The following is a 23,799-nucleotide window of genomic DNA, read 5'->3' as shown; positions in this document are numbered from 1 at the left end:
TTAATTTATTTATTTTTAAAAAGAGAGATATTGGGCATTGAACTGAGGACCGTGTAGCTGCTAGGCATGCACTCTACCACTGAGCTATACCCTGCCCCACCCAGAGCACAATTTTCAATGACTGTAATTTAACAATATAATGATATTTTTTTAAAAAAAGACTCCTACTTCCTGTTATAGACTGAATTGTGTCCCCCCAAAATTCATATTGAAGCTCTAACCTCCAGTGTGACTGTATTTGGAGATAGGGACTTTATGGAAATAACTAAGGTTAATGAAGTCAAAGGCTGGAACCCTGATCTAGTAAAACTGGTGTCCTTGAAAGAAGAGGAAGGTGCATGGAGGAAAGGCCATGTGAAGACAGTGAGAAGGCGGCCATCTGCAAGCCAGAAGAGAGCCCTCACTGGAAGCCAGCTCCGAGGGCACCTTGATCTTGGACTTCTAGTTTCCGGAACTTTGAGGAAATAGTCTGTTGCTGCAGCCAGCCAGTCTGTGATGTTTTGCAATGGCAGCCTGAGCAGACAAGGACATCTCCTGACTCGGTACATCCGTGGGTTGGACTTACAGCACTCACTTGTTTTATCCTGACAGCTGCCATCCTGGTTTTGCAGAGAGCTCACATTCCCCTTTCTCCCTTCCTGCAGAGTGATAATGCCAGCTGGCTGTATGTGTGTCCTCACCTCCAGTGTGTGCTTTCTTGAAACTTACCCCACAACACCCAAGGCTGGCCCTTCCCAGTGAGCAGAGAGCGAGAGAGTGAGCAGATGCGATCAGAGAACCTCTGGGATGTGGGGAATGGAGGGCAGGAATAGGAAGCCTCAGCTTGGACCATTTGATGCCAGCGAAACAGGGAGATCCCAGCCCTTTGCTATTTTTCCTTTTTTTTTTTTTTTTTTTTAAAGATGTTAGTAACATTTGAAAGGAACATACATCATGTAATGGCAGCCTTGGCAATGGCTTTGAGTTCTCTTCAAATCCCCTGAAGTTGTGACTGCCGCTGGCCTTAGTTCTGTCCTGAGTCTTTCTGGGCTGCAGTTCTGTGTATGACGCCCTCAGACTATCACAGGGCTTCCTTCCTCAGTCCCACTCGCCTGCTGAGCTTCGCCCTCTGTATCCTTGACCATGTCCTTGATGACTCTCGAGATTACATGAAACTTACAGGTCCTTGCCTTTCCATGTCCAGGCTAATTCTCCTTCTAGGTCTATTTGGGTCACAAGTCCAGCATGAGTTACCTGTATACTCTTTTTTGGACAATATGGGTCAAAGTTGTTCACACATAAATGGACAAAAGAGAAGCCAGCCACTGGGCAGACGTATTCACCCCAGTCATTGGCTGAGATTCATTGGCCAAGAGGCACAGTGTTGTGTCCCAGGCCAATTTCTACTGCTGGAAAACAGAATGTGTTGCTTGGGGCAAGGAACACACACACACACACACACACACACACACACACACACACACACGCACACACGCACACACTGTACTGAAATAGACTATTATGTGTGTATAAATAAATATATATGTTTGAGGGTATTTCGGAGACAGATGGTATTTAGATGAACCAGCACTGTGTGTGGTATCCCTAAACTCAGTATGCATGTGTTCCAGAATCACGCTAAACTACTTGGACTCAAATCCTTATCTTAACGTCTGCTTCTGGGGGAATCCAACCTAAGATATTCGCTACAGCAGCTTTCATATTAGTGAGAAGATAATTTTAAGTTGTACCAAGGCTATGATTTTAGTTGGAATGATTCCCTTGTTCTGTGATTAAGATGCACAGTAGGGAAGGATCTTATTTAAGGAAGAAAATGATTATACATTATGTTGTTATGGTGTCTGATTTATTGTTTGAATTAAATGCATGTTGAAAATGATAACTGCATGTGTAATCAATTTATACCAGGTTTGTTATTGTGAGCTATTCACCAGATGTGAGGGGATTACCACCATCAATGTGGTCTCACACATGACAATGTTTGTGACCCTTAGAGTCTCACATTTACAAAAATTCCACAAGATACGATGTAGGCCAGTGTTTTTCAAGCTGACCTGGCAGGGTTTGGATGAAGACTAATCCAAATTACTAGGGTAAATGTGGAGTAAACAGTTAGGAAGCCCAGGTCACTTAAGCTGCTTATGGTGACCATGACCTAGGACAGGTAATGAGATTTACCCAGGACTCTATGCTTGTTTTGGACTCAGTAAGTCACTGTCCAATCCAGTAAGAATACTTTGAGCTCTTTTACTGTCTTTTATGCTTTAAATCAAGCTTTTCCTTGTTGTGGTAATCAGAATAGACACAAATTTCAGAATTATGGGGTGATCATAGGGAAATTCACTAAAAGAAGCGAAGCCGCCTGAAAGGGATGTTTGTCAGCATATGATTTTGGTTGAACGAGCAGAACTAGTGAGTAACCTAAGGGTTGATCCTGTGGCTGTCCGAATCTCCTGAAATAATTTGAAATTATGTGATTTTTTTTTTCCCCTTTAAATCTACCTCTTGACTTGATATGTATATTTCTAATGATACTGAAATCCTAGAATCAAAGAGACATAGAAGTAATGTTCAGATGGAGGAGACGGAGGAAATAAAGGGCTAATACCAATGTTGGGCTTGATTCATGGTTCAGGAAGGAATCTTTTATCAGTCTAGTTAAACACTCTTGAGGGATGTAAAGCTGGTGCCTCATATCTGTTTTTGTGGTAATTTCAAGCATTTTCTACTGCTGCTGCTCCTCTACTAAAACTTTCCATTCTATTAAAATCTTTGAAATCCAAAAGGTAGCTTTGCATCTCATTTCATGGCCAATCCCAGCCTGATCTGATAGGGGCTAGTTTTAAAATCACGCTTAGTATGACTGTTCATTTATTTTGTCACAGAAGTCATAACATGTCTGATTTTGGAGCACCGTTCCAGACTCTGCTGGGGGAGTTACATAATATAGAGCATCACTCACCCTTTACTTTTGTAAAATGTGAAAAAGTGTTAATTCCAGGACACATCCAGCCTCAAGGGTTTGGGCTGTGGCCCATGGACCTGAATTCATGTTCTTATCTAGCACAGACAATTTTGATTAATTAGCATGGTGCATAGGCAGGTCAGTGGCTGGATATGACTTAATCATGATAATCACAGGGCATGAAGGAAGATATTTGAAGCCAATCTGTGTTAGAGTTCTCCAGAGAAGCAGAGCTGATAGGAGGTCTATATGTACATGAGGAGATTTATTATAGGAATTGACGCACATGGTACTAGGGAAGTCACACCCTCTGCCCTCTGCAGCCTGGAGAACCAGGAAGGCTGGTGATGTAAGTCAGTTCAAGTCCAAAGGCCTGAGAATTGAGGGGCTGCTGGTGTTAAGTCCTGGAGTCTGAAAGCCTGAAAATCGAGAGCTCTGATGTCTGCGGGCAAGGGGAGATGGCTATCCCAGCTCAAGAGGAGAGAGAATTTGCCTGCCCGCCCTTTTCCTTCTATTAGGGCCTATAGGATTGGGTGATGCCCACCCACATTGGTGAGGGTGGATCTCTTTACTCAGCCTATTGACTCAAATGCTAATCTTCTAAAAACACGCTCATGGGCACATCCAGAAATAATGTTCTGCCAATTGTCTGGGCATCCCATAGACCAGTCAAGCTGACACACAAAATTAACCACCAGAACTTCTAATTGGAGGAAATGGTACATCAGTTTAGGGCATGCATAGGTCTGAATTTCAATTTATCAGAAATGTATCAGAAGTCAGAAAGAATAAAGTTACTCTTTACAAGAAGAGGTGGATGTATCATAGTGCATGAATTCTCCAGGGCTGGAGTTTGATACCCACACCTGGGCAGGAAGCTCCCTGCATGAGTTGATCCAGAACAGCACTGCCTTTCCTGTTAGAGGGATTAGAGATTCTCAATAATTGTCAATAATCAACAATAATTGGGGGGCAGGGTATTGCTCAATGGTAGAGTGTATGTTTAGCATGTACAAGGTCCTGGGTTCAATCCTTAGTACCTCCATTAAAAAATAAATAAACCTAACTACTCCCACCCACCAAAAAAAAAAAAATGGGGGGATCGGTGGGTTTAGCTCAGTGGTAGAGTATGTTCTTAGCATGCAGAAAGTCCTAGGTTCAATACCCGGTGCCTTTGTTAAAAAAAAATTAAAAAACAAACAAAAATACTTGATTGTTTTTAGGGCTTCTTACTATTTAATAGCATTACCAAAACTCCATTAGCTGAGCTACAAAGATGCAGGACACTTATGAAAACTTGGTGTATAATATTAATTAAATGTTGTAGTTTAAGCCCTGAAGCTTGCTAGGCACAGCTCAGAATTCTAATTTTTTCCCAATTTATCCTCTTTATTTATTAAAAGAATTCTGATTTTTAAAGATGCTTTTAGTAAGTATCTGTTCCCCCCCCCCCAGCATATTTGCCTATTGGTGAAATTTCCTGAGAGTAGTTGAAAATTGAGGGACTGGATGGATCATAAGGTTAGTGATAAATCTGTGTCTCTGAGAATGGGCTAAAATCTAACAGAGTTGCCACATATAAAATGATGTTATTTATTCCCAACATCCCTAATACAAAATTAGAGAATTAGGACTCAAAGCCTTCTTGATGACCACAGTTGACATTTTTATATGCTAGTTTCTTTGCTATTTTTAGAAGTATATTAACTTCTCATTTTGAACTATTCAATATTACATAGTAGCTATATTATCTCTAGTCAAGTCTCAGAATTAATGCTCCGTAAGTGGTGAGATTAGTCTGGAAATGTCCTCGAGAGCTTGATAAAGTGCATGAATAAATTTAAAAATGTAACGTAGTAAATTCATGAAAACATCTCTAAGATAACTTTGCTCTGAAAATTATAATAGCTCCTGTGACAATTCAGGATTTTCTTTTTAAAAGTTAGAACTTAGTGTTATGGTTTCTTATGTATTATATGGCTGTTGTATAAATTAATCATATCTTTTCTTCTGGGAGAACACTAAGGATAGCTTAATGTTTTTATGCTTTGATTTTGGTATTTGTTGGGTGTAAAATGTGACTTCATTTAAATCGCATGGGAGGCCGTTTGGTGCAGTGGACGTGGGTTTTGGAGTCAGACTGTGGCTGGAATCTGCCACTCTAGTTTGCTGACTTAGTGTTGTGGCTTGGGTATGTAACGTGTCAAAGGTCAGACTCCTTTTGTAAAGTGAGAACTAATTAAACTTACCTTTCAGATATTTCATTGGGAAGATTATCTATTGTGTTTAAAAATCTAGGAGGAGGCACTTAATCAGCATTAGATTTTTTCTTCCATTTCTCTCCTTATATCTTCTTGTAGTTTTTATTGGGCCCACGTTGTAGCACTAACAGAATGTCTTATGTTGCCACTTCTCTTTTCTTGTGCATTTTGTTCCTCCCCAAAAGAGCTCCCACTAACATTTTTTGGAGAAAGGGCATGATAGTTCTCTCACTCATAATATTTAACACCAGGTAGTTCAGACAATATAATTTCAACAAGTAACTACTGATTGATTAATGATTAAGGAATAAGGTGTTTTGGGTAATTGAATATTCTGATGATCTGATAACCAGATGTATGAATTCCATAACCGAAGACTTTGGAAACAATAAAATATACTTAACACTAAAATGGTACTGAATATAACACCCTTTGGTGGTTCTGAAGATACTTTAAAGTCCTGTATTGTCTCAGAATAATGATTTTAAGTATGAAGTTAAATATAATAATAGAAGTAATAATGCTGATAATTGTTACAGCCAATGCTGACTGAGTGCTTAGCAAGTGTTAAGGGTTTTATGTGCATTATCTCATTTAGCCCCTCATTAACTCTTGGGAGTGGATAAATTACGATCCCCTATTTATGGATGAAGAGGCTTGTCCAGTGAGATTGAGTATCTTGCCTAAGATCACAGAGTCAGCCCCTGACAGAGACCTACACAGACCACTCATGCTGAAGCCCATCTTTTACAAACCGCCCGAATATTGAGCTGAATCATAATTGCCCCGAGAGAATGACACTGAACATTACTTTTTATTTTAACACAGAATGCCTCATGTTAGATTGGTCATTTGTCCTATTTCTTTCTTATAAAAGTAAACTGTAGACCAGCTTTCCAATGAGAATTGACTACTCTAAGCTAAAGTACTATGTGACTGACATAGAAAACAAACTTACTGTTACCAATGGGGGAAGGGGGTGGGGAGGGATAAATTGGGAGTTTGGAATTTGCAGATACTAACTACTGTATATAAAACAGATAAACAGCAAGGTCCTACTGTAAAGCGCAGAGAACTATATTCAATATCCTGTAGTAGAACCTATAATGAAAAAGAATATGAAAACGAATATACATATTGAAATGTATGACTGAAACATTGTGCTGTACACCAGAAACTGACACAACATTGTAAACTGACTATACTTCAATAAAAAATATGTAGATAATCTAAGAAAACAAACTTTACAGATTAAAAAAAGTGCTGTGTGTTAGAAGAAACACAAAAAGCTTAGGCATATCACCTTAGGTAATTTATTGCCTTCATTATTGTTAGCTAACAGAGAGTCAGAGAGTATCTATTTTTAGTTTAGATGAATTTATTAGAATACATTTCATCCATAAGATGGTTACAAAGGAGAATGCCTTAAATTAGGGCAATAATAGTACCTACCTCATAAGGTTGCTGTGAAGATAAAGTGGGAAAATACATATAAAGGCATTTAGCACAGCATCTTACATGCAATAAATGCCCAGTGTTATCTTTTGGTACTAGCTCTCCTGTCAGTAACTGTAGACTTTGTGAACCCTTCTCTAAATACAAGAATAAGCTTTATAGTGAACCCTAGTGCAAGCAGTCTGACTGTGATAGAACTAATTCCTGTGGATTGATGGGGGAGGGTGGGGAGAGTAGCATTAAAGGTGACCTAAAAAGTTTATATCATTTGAATGTCTATGAATTCCAATGGATGGCCATGATGATGTTGGTGACAGCAGGGACGTTTGCACATGACATTATTCCACTTGTGTCTGAGTGTTGCTCTAGACTTGGATCTTTCCTACAGAAGTCATGCTTATTTGAGTGCCTGGAAAGCAAACTGGGGCTGTGTCTTACCTATGGCTGTTTACCTGGAAGGTGTTTCTTGGCAGTGACTTCCCCTTCCCATGAGGTAAATTTAATCTGCTCTTAACAGCTGGTACCCTCTTCTGAGTCTTCACTGTAACTATTGAAGTAAATGTCATACGACATCTTTGGAATGTATTTCTCAGCTAATGTACATTTCTCTGCCATCCTTAACGGCAGCCAATTTGGGATGAAACTGGAGAAGGGAATTTAAATAGTGAGCTTCTTTTTCATTTAGAATGTTTAAAAAACTCCTGCTACTAACAGTTTCAAAAATATTTGAGATTTTCAGCTCTAATGGGATTCATTTCTTCAGCAGTAGAGAACTATATAATTCTTATAATTAAACTCTTGTTGCTTTCTTTTTGTATTTTGGAGACATGTGTCCATAAATGGAGAGAAGATAAGCTTTGGTTTCAGATGGAGCCAAAGTTTAATTTTGGCTTTACCACTTACTAATTTCTGGCTCCTTAAACTTAACTGCTCAGGGACTCAGCTTTCTCATCTGTAAATTGGGAATAAAAAAAAATATTTTTCCCCATGAAGTTGTTAGTGTCAAATGGGCCAAAAGATGTCAAGTGTCTAGTGTAGTTTCTGTAAGATAGTTATTCCACTTCACAATGAATTATAGTTCAACTAAAATATTACTTGGGGTTTATATTCTTAGAAAGTTGAATCTTTGATAAATTGCCAACCCTGAAAAGATGGACTTTACAAATGAATTTTTTATATAAATATTACTTACCTTTACTTTTATAATCTACATAGATAATTGGTTAAAAATAAAATAAAACATATATAGAAAAGTGGCTTTTCCAGAAGTGCATTTAAACAAAATCTCACCCATACTTCTGTGATTTATATCCATAGCTTAGATAGTTATAACTACCTCAGAGGTGAAAATTAAAAAGAAAAATTATATGCAAACATTTAGCTGATAGTAAATGTGCAATAAATGACTGTCATTATTTACTACAGTGGCTGGCAAACTTCTTCCTTTTTTAATTAAAAAAATTAACTTTTAAAATTTTTGTTATATAATTTTTAAAGGTTTCCCTCCATTTACATTTATTACAAAATATTGACTATATTCCCTGTGTCATACAGTACATCCTTGTAACCTTTCTTACACCCATCAGTTTGTACCTCCCACTCTCCCAGGCAAACTTTTTCTCTGAAAGGCTGCATAGTAAATATTTCAGTTTGAGGGTCTTTGCAGCAACTACAACTCTGTTGCTGTGGTTGAAAGTAGTTACACACAATATGGGAATGAATGTATAGGGCTGTGTTCCAATAAAACTTCGTTTACTGGATTTGCCGGCCCCTAATTATATATATAATAATTTAGCCTGGGAGAAGTCACCATGAAGTATTGGGCAGATCAGTCATAAGAAAAATTGGAGGATTGCTTTAAAAACACTGTGTGCTCATTCATCAGAGACGCACTCAGTGTTCATGATGTGTCAGGCGCTCCTGTGGGAGGTGCTGCAGATATAACAACAAATACAAGTCCATTAACTTGTAAAGGCTTCCTTCCAGTTTTTAAAAATATATTTATCATAAATTTACACAAAGATGATGCATTTGTTAGCTATTAGTATCTTAAAGAAATAAAAGCACTAATTCCAGAAGACATATTCAAAAATTTTTTTGGCTTATTAAAATTTGTATTCAGTTAGAAAAACTGAAAATGCAGAAAGTTATAAAGAAAGTGCAAAAAAACCCCACTGTAATTTCACTACCCTGAGCTAACAACTTTCAGTATATAGTGTGTTTCCTTCTCATCTTTTTTTTTCTTTTCCATTATAGTTTATTACATGGTATTGAATGTAGTTCCCTGTGCTGTGTAGCAGGACCTTGTTGTTTGTTTTAGACAAAGTAGCTTGCACCTGTCAATCCCAAACTCCTAGTTTATCCTTCCCCCACCCACCACTTTCCCCTTTGGTAACCATAAGTTTCTTTTCTATGGCTTTCTTTTCTGTTATATAAATTAGTTCATTTGTATGATATATATATTTTTTAATTGAAATATAGTTGATTTACAATGTTGTGTTAGTTTCTGGTGTACTGTTTCATATTTTAGATTCCACATATAACCACATATGATATTTGTCTGTCTTTTTAAATGATTTTCTGATGCATAATTTACATACCATAACATTTACCCAGTTGAAGAATATAATTCAATGATTTCTAGTAAATTTATAGAACTGTGTAACCATTACCAGACCCCACTTTTAGAAAAATTGTCTTTTTTTCCCTTGAGAAGTTGACATAAAATAAACTGCACATAATTAAAGTATATAATTTGATAAAGTTTGGCGTATATATGTACCCATGAAACCATCACCACAGTCAAGACTGCAGGACATACTCAACATTGCCAAAACCTTCCTTGAACCTCTTTGTAATTCCTCCCTTCTGCCTGGTCCCCATCCGTCCCCAATCACCACAGACTGTTTTTTTTTTTTTTAATTACTTTAGATTAGTTTGTGTTTTCTAGAATTTTATAAATTGGATCATACAGTATGTACTGTTTTATATCTGCTTTCTTTCACTTAGCATAATTATTTTGAGATTTACCCATGTTTTAGCGGGTATCAATAGTTCCTTTGTATTGCTAAACAGGATTGCATTGTATGAATATACATACAGTACAGTTAGGTTATGCATTCACCTCTTTCTTGATGGACATTTGGTTGTTTCTAGTTCTTGGCTCCTACAGATAAAGCTGCTCTGAGTGTTTGTATACAACTCTTTGTATGGGCATACACTTTTGTTTCTCTTGTGAAGATATCTAGGAGTAAAATGGTTGAATTGTATGATAGTTATATGTTTAACTCCTTAAGATGCTACCAAACTGTTTTCCAAAGTGTCTGTAACATTTTACGTTTCACATCAGCAGCGCATGAGAATTCTAGTCGCTTGACGTCCTCAACAATACTTGGCAAAATTTATCTTCTTAATTTAGCTGTTTGAGTAGGAGTTTGGTGGTATCTCATCATGGTTTTAATTTGCACTTCCCTGCTGATGCTGAACGTCTTGCAGATGCTGATTTACCATCCACAGATCTTCTTTGGTAAAGTGTCTGTTGAAAAATACTTTCCCTAATTGTTTTCTTGTAGAAGTTTTCTAGTTTTAAGTTTTACATTTAGGTCAATGATCTATTTTCAGTTACTTTTAATATGGATATCTACTGGTTTCAGCACCATTTGTTGAAAAGACTATCCTTTTTTGATTGAATTACTTTTACACCTTTATCAAAGGCCAGCTGTCCATATATATGTGTGGGTCTGTTTCTGGACTTTTTTTCTATTCCATTGATCTGTCTATCTTTAAGCCAATGCTGCATCGTCTTGATTACAGAATCTTTATAAATAAGTATTGAAATCAGGTGATCATTGTTCTTTAACTTTGTTCTCTTTTCAAAGTTGTTTTGGCTTTGGCATTTCTATAAGAATTTTAGAATCAATTTGTCACATTCTCCAAAAATTCTGCTCAGATATTGATTGGAGTTGGATTGAATTTACAGGTCAATTTTGGGAGAATGGCTTGGTTACATGTGGATCTTTTAAAATTTCAATGTTTTGTAAATTTCAGTGTATAGATGTTGCACATCTTTTGATAGATTTATTTCTAAGTATTTTATTTTTTTGTTTCTGTTGTAAAAGGTATTAATTTCTGACTGTTGCTTGTATATAGAAATATGATTGATTTTTAAAGTATTGATCTTGTATTCTGCAATCTTGCTAAATTCACTTATAAGTCCTAGTAGGTTTTTCATACACAGCCTTTTTTAAGTGTATGCTTTTTGACATAATCATAACACTGTCAACAGAATTTTGTATTCTTTTCACTTAAATTTTACAAATGAGTATGTCCTCAAAGTATAAAAACTTATTGTAAACATTAAAATTAATAGTTGCATTATGTATCAAAGCGTAGTTAGCAATCACTGTTATTAACATTTCTGTTTTTCTGTAAACTGAATGCAGTGATTCATGTCATCATGATATACATGGTGAATTGCTATCTGAAGGCACGTACCAGTTGTGTAGCTCTGCTCCAGCTATGGGTGAAAATAACCAATTCACTGATTTTGTAACTGTGCTGAGTGCTGTCATGTTCCAGTCATTGCTAGTTTATTTAGTTAGGATGGTTCATGGTTCATGGCTTCTATTTTTTTGGATAACTAGTAAAGTTAGTTTGTCATGAGGTCATTAATATTTTGATCATTCTCTTAACGCATTTTCTGTTTGTGTTCTAAGTGACTCCATTCTCAACTATTAGTAAAACATTTTTTGCCCTCAAATTATAATTAAAATTTATTTTTATTATTTTATTATAAATAAAATAATATAAATTATAAATAAAATTATAAATTATAGAAGTTTTTATTTAAAAATTTGACCTAATTTTTTTTTTCATGCTTTCATGGTAGCTTTTCTTACGGTCCTTCCTGAGGACTGGATTAAGTTTATCGATAGCGGTCACTCACAGGTACCCAATTTGACGTTTTAAATGCCTCCCATGCCCCAGGTATTAAATCCAACCGACTACCTCCATGTATACTTGTGAGTTCCCTTTTGGAATACAAATTACTTCGAAAATATTTCTAAAAGAAGAGAGTGAGTTTAGAACAACTATTGCTTGCTCTGGTAGTGAGGAAAAAATATTCTGAATCTACTCAAATCCATTTCCATCCTTTTCTCATTTGTGACCTAAGATGCTACCAGGATGTTTCAGCAAAGTGATAGACTCTTCCCTGACTGTGGTGGCAGCTGTTCCTTTGCTGTCAGGCCTGTGTCAAAATAACTGAATCACTTAAAAGGAAAAAAAAAACGTTTGCTGCTCAAAATAACTGAGATCAGAAGTCTCTTATCTGCCTGTGCCTGTGAGTGAAGGAATGCGCCAGGGACGATTTCCCTGCCGCATGGTGCCCTGGTGCTCGGAAGAGCCCTGGCTCATTTTCAAGAAACAATGCAAGTTGAATGCGAGTTGGTGTCATTGCTACTGTGTTGTGGTGACATGTGGCTTGAGTTTCACATCCTCTTGGTCTGCGTAGTAGCTGTGAGACACATTCGAGGGCGACCTCCTCTGCCTGTGTCCCAGGTGGGTTTGGTAGTCATGTGAGGCAAGGATGCAAGACGTTTCTCTGCAGGACCGTCCTGGTGGCAATCCCAGGTCCTGACACTGAGCCTAAATTTTACTTGTCATCTAAACCCCTGTCAGCATCCGTTCCCAGCAGCATTCACCGCCACGTGGGTCACTGAGAAAGCAGGTCCTGCACTAGAGGAACCGTGGCCGTGATGTCGTTCTAAAACACAGTGTATGAATAGAAAACTGGAGGTTTAGCGAGGCCAACAGATTAGGAGATGATTGCCAGGGAAAAGACAGTCTGCTGCTGACGGTTGCCAAGAAGGGGCACATGACACCGTGGGGCCACACGAGGAAGCAGCAGGGGCAGCTGCAGGTAGAGAGAGGGAGGGATCGTGGGCTCCAGCCTTTATTGTCATTTCCCCAGGGAGGAATGGGTGAGGCCTGCGGGTGAGCTGGCTTAGGACTGGCTAGTCTGAATATCAGCGGGTTCTGGGGTGCGGGCGCTGTCCCTGGTTCTGGTTCCTGGCCTCTGGGGGACTAGGGAGGTGGATAGTGGCCTGGAGTGGGAAGTCAGTAAAAGAGGTAGTTTGAGTTGGGGCTCCGGATTGGTTGGTTTGTATTTGAAAAGTGCACTCTCACTGTTAGAGTTGTTTGCCATCCTAGGGGTTGGCTAGCCCTGGGAAGGGCAGTCCCTCTGGGGTCTGTAAATCCTCAGATGTCAAAATGTAAGAATACAGAAAATAAAAGACATGGTTGATACAGATATGTAACCAACCCATAAATATTTGTTGAATGCCTCCCATGCCCAAACACTAAACTATGTGCATCAGTTAATATAAAATAATAACAATGAAACCAGCATAGTCTTATATAGCCCTCACCATGTGCCAGATATTCCACATGCTGTACAAAAATTAACCCAGTTAATGCCTATAACGGCCCCTTGAGTAAGTACTTTTACCATCCCAATTTTACAGATGAGGAAACTGAGGCTCAGAGAGGTTAAGCAACTGGCTAATGTCACACAGGAAGAACTGAAGCAGGGATATAAACTCCAGAAGGCTGGAGCCTGTGTTTTAACTACTGCATAGTACTATACATGATATGATTTCTCCTGTCAAGGAGGAAGAGCTACTTCAAAAGAGAAGACAAATATTTGAAGGGAGAAGTGGAAGTAAAGAGCAGGGTACATTTCATCTCAGAAGAATGGAATGGTCCAGTGCTCCCTCAAAGGGGAGTTGTGCACAACCTATGGGGTATGTGAGACCGTTCAGGTGGGGAGGCAGGCAGGAAGACAGGATTGGAACTTACACGTGTGTGTGTCTGTTGCTAGCTCGTTGAACAGCCAGTCCTCCCAGAGAAAACCAGTGATGGAATAGTCACATCTGATGAGACACAGTCAAAAACCATGGAATTAATCAAGTTCACTGTATGAAATATGGATGGACATCTATGTCATTAGCTAGTGTCTCAAGAGATGATAGACACTGAGGGAGAACTGTGTCACTGACATCCGCTGTTCTTAATGACGGTGGATGATTCAGACTCACTGGGAGAGTTGAAGGTCATGAACAATGGGAGTGAACGGGGTTGATGCCTCCTGCGCTCCTGGGTATGGGGGACACTGTGTGAAGCATCCGTTCTAGTCGGGGAGGACAGGTGACAAATAAGATGAACCAAGGCAATGTATGGTATATTAGGGAGTGATACATGCCGGGAACAAAAATACAGCAGAGTCGGGGAAAGAGTCGTAGATTTTAGATAGCATCGCCCAGTAGGGCCTCGGTGAGAAGGAACAGAGTTACTACCTAGAGGAAGTAAGGGAATGAGCCATGTGGCCATCTAGGGGCAGAGCAGTACCCACACACACACACACTCCCCACCCCAAAAAACCCCCACCCAGAGCAAGTACTAACACACTAACGTGGCACTGCTCCTGGAAGGATGAAGCGTAAGGAGGTCAGTGCACCTCGAGCCCAGTGAACAGGAGAGGGATGGAGACCAAATGGATAATAGGTGTGGGGCAAGCGTGTGGGAGGTCCTTGTAGCCACAGAAAAGACCTTTGGCTTTTTACTGGGAGTGGAATGGGAAGACACTGGAGCGGGTGAACAAAGAAGTGATGTGATCTGGCTCGTGTTTCTAGAGGCTCCTTTAGATGGCTGTGTTGGAAATACGTTGGAAGTAAGGACAGAGGCATGTTACCCACTGGAAAACTCAGAACAGTTTTCCAGATGGGTGATGATGGTGGCTTGGACCACAGTAAAGGCACGGAGAAGGAGCTGCATATTGGGCATGGTTTGCTGGTAGAACCAGCAGGGTTTACTGATGCAGATTTGAGCTGTGAGACAGAGACGAATGGTACATACACAGTCTTTTACTGAAAAGTACACCAGGGGTCCAGGCTTACAACATTTTACTGGTGGGATGTGCAGTGAAAAGTTGTGGAGGCCACTGGCATAGACAGTATATTGTCTGCAGGGATTTTGAGGAGGGAGAGAGCACTCAGGGGAGGGTGGTCAGTGCTGGACGTGGTGGGGCCTGGAGGACTGGGTAGCATTCAGACAGAAAGGTGGGGGCGGGGGGTTGCACCGTGGGAGCCACAGAGGAAGGGAGGTGGCTCTGCCCAGGCCTGTTCCGAGTCAGTCCACGTGGAGCCCTGAGTACAGGCAGTAGATTGGCCAACTTGTCCCACCCTTGAACTCCAAATAGAATTTTTACATTGGGCAGTGAAGCGTGATGGGGACTTTTTGAATGGGACTGTTAGTGGTTGAATGTACTTCAACAGTTTGCTCCTCTGATAAGCTCTGAATGAAGGCCATTAGTTACCGAATTAATAAATGTTAACTCAGTGGCCAGAATGATTTATGTACTGAATGAGACCGTATCAGTAAGTTATTATACATACACATACAGCTATTGATATATATCCATACATATATAAGCGTGTTTCTGTTTAGAGCATAGTGGTTGCACTCTGTTACATAGTATAGCGTGTAGTGTAATTGTAGATATACTTACGTAGCTGTACATGTAGATTTCTGTCAGTGAGAATGATTCCATTGGACTTAAAATTATTTGCTATATAATAAAAATGAATTTTTCTGATTATGTATAGCTGAATTTAAAAAAGCCTTGTCTCTTTGTCCTAAAGCAGTTGGGGTTTCTCGGTGAATGTTATTTATTTGGTTTTCCATTCACCAGCTCATCGCGTGGTCCTGCCAGTATACATCCTGCACGTCACTTCTTGGCTCTCCAAGATGCAGCGCTCGAGTGCCCCGGGCATAAACAGTGTGGTGGAAATACCCTTTCCCCATCTGTGTTTGTAAGACAGTCCCTTTCACGCCAGAAGAACTATTTCAGGAAGATGATTCATGTCACATTTTGGCCTCATTACAGTTTTAAGTTGTAGATGGCGCTGCTTTGCCTGGAGGTGTAAACATCAATTTTATCTTCATATGCGTATGGGAAACCTGGAGCTGAAAAAAAATACTTTCTAATCTTGAGTTCAGTTTTAGGTTATCAACAAAGAGGTTAACAAGATATTTATCAGAATTCTAATTTTACATTATTAAATGCATGCTTCTGAAGAATGCCATTCACTTGTGGCCGTGCCTCTGTTCTTCATTTCCAAACACAGATGGAGAAGAACCTAATGTCTTGCTGTTACAAGCAGATGATTCTGTAAAATAAATAAACACTGCACTTTCTCTTTGGAAATGCTGAGGAGAGTGAGAGCAGGTGTTAAATCACCGTCTGCAGTTATAACAGGAGGGACAAGATTATTCAACGTTTATTTAGGTCGCAAAGCATGAAGTCAGGTGAAGCTATTATGATAAGTCCAATTTGCTTTTTGGTACTATTTAAAGATATGACAAATCATTTATTTAATTTTTGGTTAAAATGCATGACAGCAACAGGAATGAGAAGCAAGTTATCACCTGAGTTTATTTCATGCCTTGTAAACTCTTGGAAATGTTTATGGATTTGTCCCCAAACTGGGTCTTAAAAGGAGGAAAAGTGAGTTTGGAGGGTGGTTGGATTTTTCTGTGACTTTCAAGGAATTTTACATCCTACCTCAAAATTTAAAACTTGGCAAAATATTATTTATTTAAAAAATTTTAATTACAGCAGTGAAAGCAATGTGAAGAAATGACAGTGAATTTGTTGCTGTTGTTTGTGCTATAATGCCCATTTTGATGGCCACATTTTTTGGATAGAATGACCACCTTTCTGGTCTACTAACAGTAAGCTCCCCCATGGATCTGTGCTTTAAAAACTTTTCTATTTCAGCTGTGGGTTGGTGTTTTGCATTTGGACCTTCTCACTCACAACTTTTAAGGAGCTTGATTAATCTTTAAGTAAGATTTCTCAATTAACAATAACCCTAATGCATTGTGAGTTCTTTGATTCTAAAGTGGTGATTTGAAAAATATTAGTGATTTGAGGATATTTAAGCAGCTTTGCCAATTCAACTGAATCCAGAAAAACTGTCCTTTGAGTTCCCTCAACCTGTTAGAATCTTCTAGCTGTGACAAGTGACATCTACTTTTATTCTTTTTCTTGAGAGACTACCTGTTACCTTCTCTTGGTTATTCAGTGACTGCCTCATTAACTAGCCTGATCTTTACTTTCAGAAGTAACCAAAAAAAGTTCTCCAGATGATTCTGATGTTCTAAGAGGACAATAGGCAACAGTTAAATAAAGGATACAGCTTGAAACTCCAATGTTAACACAGACACAACTGCTAAAGTTCTCTGTTTTGGGAAGTTGTTAACTGGATTTATCTGTGACCTATGCACGGTGTGATTGACATTAGACAGCTACTGAAACAAATAACACGATGTTACATTTCACATTTCCCCTTCTGTCTTCTCAGCCATCATGTATGTCATGGGCGCACTTGGTCCTGCAGTGGGATATTTATTAGGTGGACTTCTTATTGGTTTTTATGTTGACCCCAGAAATCCCGTTCATCTTAATCAGAATGATCCTCGTTTCATTGGAAACTGGTAAGAATTGTTTGCTAAATCTTTTATTTCACTTGTTACTATGATAGAGTCATAGACCCCTTGTGGTTAAAATAAAAATTTCCAGAATGAGAAGACAAAAAATAGCTAAATGTCACCCAGGAAGGGGTGGTAGGCAGAATAATAATCCTCAAAGATATCCATGTCCATTTGGACCTTCTCACTCATGCCTTTTACAGAGATAGTGGAAATTATAATCCCCAAAGATATCTGAACCCCCAGAACCTGTGAATGTGCTACCTCTACAGGGCAAAAGGACTTTGCAGATGTGATTGAATTTAGAATCTTGAGATGGGGAGATTATCCTGGATGATCCAAATGGGTCCAATACAACTACAACGGTTCTTATAAAAGAAAGAAAGAGGCAGGGGGGTCAGAGTAAGAGAAGAAGTTATGATGATTGAAGGAGAGTTTGGGGTGATGTGCTTTGAAAATGACCACGAGCCAAGGTGTACTGCAGAAGCTGGGAAAAGCAAAGAAATTGGTTCTTCCCTGGAGCCTCCAGAAGGAATGCAGCCCTGCCAATCCACTTTTTTACATCTGACCTCCAGAAGATAATATGATAAGATAATACATTTGTGTTGCTCTAAGCCATGCAGGGTGTGGTGATCTGTTATCACCTAAGAAACTCTTTTGGAAGAGTTGAGAGCAAGGGCTTCATCCACATTCTTTGGGATTCAGACAGCTGTTTTCTTCATAGCCGAGTAAAGGAAAAGGGGAACGTGGCTGTCTTGGGACTTTCCTGTGTACTTTAATCATAGCTTTCATTATCTTTTCTGTGCCTTTAAAAAAGTATTTTCTCCCCACTTCCTCATTGTATTTGTGTTTCTGCTTCGTCTTCCCCCACTGTCCACTGCCACACTCTTAGTGAATCCTCGCACTCAGTAATTGTTTGTTTCCTGGGTGTGCTGGAGATTCAGCTGCTCTCTCCCTTAGTATCCTTTAACTGTTTTGCTAAATCAGTACGCTTAGGACTTAGAATGAGAGCTCCAACTTTGGATGGTAGATTATTTATCCATCTACCCAGGGCTGCATCTGAATTCTTCTCAGTCCTCAACTTGAACATAAGAAGTTATTTTTTCATGACTGCAAGCACTAACTGGATGTGTCGGCATCCCGAATTCATTTAACATGGGTTAGTAGTAGATATACATGGATAAGAAGTGTTCATTTTCAAACAGAGAGAGTATTTCATTATTAGAAACTAGTGCCAAGTAATTACTTTCTAAAGAGTTTCTTAGATGACTTGTGTTCTCTCTGTGTTTCATCATAAGATAATAACCCCATAGCTTGAGGTATGTGGGCATAATGTTTAGCAGTATTTTCTAAGCAGTTAATAAATGTTAATTAAATTATAGAACACTTCTTATTTTCATAAGTAAATACTCTTTGAGAATGGAAGTGCTGAGACCTAGATGAGCCTTGCCTGGTAGAATTTTCTAATTGTTCAAAAGGGAGTTCCCTTGTCAGCAGTAGGGGAATAACACAGGAATTTTAAGGTCTTGATCCATAGTGAAATTTTTGGTCTCAATGGCTGTCTTCTTTGCACTTCTTTGAAATAATTCAAAGTAAGGATTTTTTAAAAAATTCCCAGAAAACTAGATTATTCAAATGTGTCTGTGAACATCCCATGTACAGTCTGTGTTCTCTGTAGGATCCATGAGAAGAACAGGGCAATAAGGGAACATCTGGAGGGGGAGAGAGAGGCGTGGGGGACCAGCTCAGGGGCAGGGAGAAGGGAGAAGGCAGGAGCTTTAGGACACAAGGCCTTACGCTGTTTTCCAGAAGTTTTCTAATGGACGTCAACCCAATTGGTAGCAAAGTGGAGTGACTGAGTGCAGACCCTCAAGCTATACTCCCCTGGGTTTAAACCCCAGTCTGCCACCTAGTAACTGTGTGACCTTGGGGAAGTTACTTAACTTCTCTGAGCCTCAGGTTTTGTTCTGTTTTAATCCATAAAATGGAAGTAGTTGCAGTACCTACTTGCAGTAGGGTTGCTGTAAGGAATAAATGAGTCTATGTATGTGGAGCTGTAAATAGTTCTTGCTCCATAATGTGTGTTTGCTGTTAGTCAATCCTTTGGATTTAATCAGTGTTCAAGTGGTTTTATTCATTTCAATGGCTCCATAGCAGTTCTGCAAACAGTAAAGTTGTCCATCTAGAAATGCATAATAGGGGTCTCTTTGGAAATGAATTTTTGTTTATTGAGCAGCCCTGTTTGTAACAGACATCTACCTTGAACAGAGACAGTGTTATCTGATACAATGTTATTTTTTATGATGCCTAGTGGTAATGACAGGGTTTTTGGTGAATAGATGCTGGAAGAGTGAAGGAAAGACTGAGTGAATGATGCTGATATTTACTCTGTGCCTACTATGCGTCAAGCATTACACTAAATGCTTTACAAGCATTTTCATTTAAGCCTTATAACAACCATATGTAGTCACTAATGGTATGCCCATTATGCAGATGAGGAAACTGATGCTCACCAATTTGAATACCTTGCCCAAAGCCACAGAATCAGTGAGAGATGGACAGGGAACTGAGTCCAGCGGGGAGGTCTTAGACAATATGCTTATCTGTCCTCCCTTCAATAGGGAGTGTCTCTGAGCAATGGTTCATGAGAGGGAGTCAGGGCCGTGGCTTTTCAATTTTAGCTCTGACTGATGTAGCTGTTTCCCACATATAATGCACACTTTCTTGCCTGACTCAGCTTTTCTCAGCATCCTCTTTAGTACCACTGTTGTATCATGTGTTAACTTTGATGTTCCTGGAGAATGTTGAAGAATGTGGGCTGGTTTGCTCTGCTTAGAAAAGGCCCCAGACTTTTACATTATTTTTATTTATTCACTGTAATTCTCCCCCTTCTTCTGTTATTTGCTCTCCTTTCGAGCTACTCTGAGGGCGTCTTTAATGTTTGCCTATAATTTTAAGTCAGTGGCTCTGGGTGGAGGTGGGGGCCCTGAGTTTGTTATTAAAAACAAAACTAGCTGCTATGAATTGATTGCTGATTTGAGGCTAGGCATTTTATTAGGTCTTATATGTTGTCTTATTAATTTTGATGACCCCCCCAAAGTTATTATTACCCCCTTTCAGATGAGACAGCCCATTCAGAAAAGCTAACTCTCTCTCTCTCTCTCTCTCTCTATATATATAAAATGTCTTCGATTTTTCTTGAATTGTCTAATTTCTCACTAATAATATTTTGCAAATGTTTTCCATTTCTTTTGTCTTTTTCCTATTGTGTATGATTAGTGATAAGCATTATAACTATTTAGCAGCAAAACCTAGCTAGTATTTGTACAGCAAAAAGAAAGAAAGAAAGAAAGAAAAAGAAAGAAAGAAAGAAAGAAAGAAAGAAAGAAAGAAAGAAAGAAAGAAAGAAAGAAAGAAAGAAAGAAGGAAAGAAAAGAAAAGAAAGAAAGAAAAGCTGACTAATTTCTTCAGGATCTTAGAGCTAGTAAGTGGTAAAGACAGGATAAAAACCCAAGTCTGTCTGAAACCACAGCTCAAGACTGCCCCTGACACTCGGCTGCCTGCTCTCTTCTGGAGAGAGCGTGACAGATCCTGGGAAGTAAGGGGTTCAGGGGACTTGAATGCAGAGTTTGCAAAAAGCAATTCAAGAACCGTAACAGCAGTGCTGGGTTAGTAAAGGCCTTGTATGCAGCCAAGTACAAACAGGGCCAGATATTATTATAGCTCTGCTCCCTGCAGACAGATGACTCTGGTTTTTAAAAACCTATCTCATTCAGTTTATTTATTTAGGAAAATTTTTGAGTACCTAACCTGTGTCAGGCACTGTGTTCGTAATTATATACTGAATAACTGAGGTTGCTGGAAGTCTGCCTTGAGCCGTCTTCTCAAAATAAAACCTTTTTCTGATTATTTAATATCTTAATTGGATATAATGTTAAGTATCTTTGAAAACAGCACAGTGGATTGTTAATGACTGGTTCTAGGAATCATCCTCTCAGCCAAACCGTGACCTTTAGCAGCTGATAACAGCATTTTAATAGAAACACTTATTTTTCTAAAAAATGAATTTTCACTTTGCACTTGATCTGGATTCTCACTGGGTTGTCGTCAACATGAACGCTCAGAATGCTGCTTGCATTCTGATAACAACCGATGGTAACATGTTGATACCAAGGCCAGAATCTGAGCATTTATGAACTTCGAAGCTTTGAGGCAGAGTTTGGAGCTGAGGAATCCTAGTGGGAAAGGCATGTTAGGCCATCTCAGGCATGACCAGGGACCTCTATTTGCTAAGGAAAGGGTTGAAGGAGACTGAAAAACTGCCCTTGGGGAATTATGCAGGCAAGAAGCCCAAGGCCTTACCACATGGTTCTAATACAAGACTAGAATCTGAGATCTACGCTGGTACTCACTTCCTAACCTCTGCAGCATGGCAGCCTTAGATGAGTTTAAAGACAGAATCTCAATTCTACGTAGCTCCAGGTCTACTTTGCCTCGGAAGCTTTCTGACCCATTGATTTCCCCTCCAAACTTGTATAGCGTTCATCTTCTGTGATCTAACATGATCTAACACTTAATCATGGACATTCTTGCATTTCTGGGAACTTTTTCTTGTATCTTTAGCTCGCTTACAACTAGGCTGTAAGTTCTTGATGGCAAAGAGCAAGTGTAAATGTCTTTAGCAGCACTCTCACTTGCTTAAGTTTGGGGAAGGCCAGCTCAGAAGGGTCAATACCGTCTCAAGTGCTTGCAGAAAAATATTTAAATGCCATCAGCAATTGAAATGACTTCACACCAGGTATTAATGGTTTTCTCTTGAGAAAAAAGTATCTGTATTGGTCCATAAAGCATGCTATGCAGTTTATATTATTTTTCTATTAAATTTATGAGCCATTGATTTCTAATAAAATGCACATTGTAGTAGAACTAACAGTGTTAGTCAGCAGAACTAACAACGTATGTGCTCAAAAACCCTTGAATGAAATTCCAGTCAGGCTGCTAATGATAATATTCATTATAGTAGTGGTATGGTCATTGGGTAGATTTCTCATTTATACTGCAGAAAGGGAGGGTTCCTGTATTTTCTCAGGTTTCCTAACTTCTTACTGCTGTACAATTGATGAAGGTAAAAAGTTTTCTCTGGAGGAATTTATCATCATAAACGTCTGCTTTGCTAATTTGTTCTCACTCATGATACAAAAGCCGTAAATACTATTCACATTTCCCGATTTTTTAGGTGGAGTGGATTCCTCCTTTGTGCCATTGCAATGTTTCTTGTGATATTCCCAATGTTTACTTTTCCAAAAAAGCTTCCACCTCGACACAAGAAAAAGAAAAAGAAAAAATATTCTCCTGATGTTGTCGGCGATGATGATGTTGTGAAGGAGAAACCAAACAACTGTGAACAAGTGGACAAAAAAGTTTCTTCTATAGGATTTGGAAAGAATGTCAGAGGTAAAGTATATCTTTTGAAAAAGTATGTGCCTGGCTATTCAGGTCAGTGCTACTCAAAAGCGTGGAGCCAGGCCAGTGCTGCCCACCAGCAGCTACTGGTCTGTGACAAGATAAAGGCTGAAATGAGAGTAAGTGCTGAGAAGCTTTTAAAAAGAAATTTGACAGAGTGATTTTGTGTCTCTTGAATCCAATAATGACAGTAATAACTGGGGCTTAAATTTTATACATTTAAAAAGTTCACTTTCTACTCACTCATCTTGAATGAATGCATCTTGTGAAAGTATCAGTAACAGTAGAGTAGAAGTAATAACAAAAAAATGGTCTTTCATCACAGATGGCTTGAGAAAGCACTGATTTAGATGTTAAAGGGACAGACTTCATGTATCTATCATTTACTGTAATTAGAGATGTCTGATTTTTAAAATACTTGTTGCGTTGTACAATGGATGGTTTGCTTCAGGGAATGGTGGGTTTGGTAGTGTGGCCTGATTTTTACATAAATATGAAACCTACCCCTGGGAACGGACCTCGTTCAGCAGTGGTTCTGTCAAATGCTTGTAAGTGGACTTGGAGAAGGAGAAGCCGGGGGATGGGTCTCCAAACCAGGCGTGAAAACATCCAGAGAATTTTCAGTGATGTGTACTGGTCTACTTTTTCGTTTTTATTTCTCTTAAAAATAATGACGTTACTAAAGCTAGATTAGGCAATCTCAGTTCTACACAACTTAATCTCATTTTAACCAGGTCGTCTTTGTTCCGTATTCAATACCTCTGTTGAGTGGCAATAAGTTCCTTTAATCCAAGAAATCTATAATGCCCTTGTCCCATTAGTTCCTGCCTATTTCCCAAATTCTCTGATTTGATTTTTTTAAATTGTGAAGCATAATATTTATGAAATGCTTCCATCAGCCGAGGTTGTTTTGGGTAAAATGTACCTGGGCACATTATCCTCTTACTTTGACTACATCCACAGTAAAAGCAAACAGGAACCTTTCAGACCTAGAAGGAAGCTGCTGATATATTGTGAACTGTCCTTGCAGCCTAAGAATAGTTAGATTGGGCTTTTTTTTTTTTTTTTAAGACTATATGTGTTCCAAGCAGTGAAGTGACCTTT

The 23,799-nt window shown here is 38.9% G+C and overlaps 1 protein-coding gene across 2 annotated transcripts in view; it reads left to right on the top strand.

Annotated features, from left to right (window-relative positions):
- The window catches only part of SLCO5A1 (solute carrier organic anion transporter family member 5A1), a 108,197-nt gene that overhangs the window by 29,224 nt on the left and 55,174 nt on the right, over positions 1-23,799 (top strand). For both annotated transcript variants that reach the window (XM_045507126.2, XM_010970610.3), the window contains exons 3-4: positions 17,106-17,238; positions 22,469-22,686. In XM_045507126.2, the coding sequence (XP_045363082.2) occupies positions 17,106-17,238; positions 22,469-22,686 (351 nt within the window). The remainder of the gene's footprint in view (positions 1-17,105; positions 17,239-22,468; positions 22,687-23,799) is intronic.

This window comes from Camelus bactrianus, chromosome 29, assembly GCF_048773025.1.
Source record: "Camelus bactrianus isolate YW-2024 breed Bactrian camel chromosome 29, ASM4877302v1, whole genome shotgun sequence".
NCBI classification, from domain to species: Eukaryota; Metazoa; Chordata; class Mammalia; order Artiodactyla; family Camelidae; genus Camelus; species Camelus bactrianus.
This window is presented reverse-complemented; position numbering and strand designations above follow the sequence as displayed.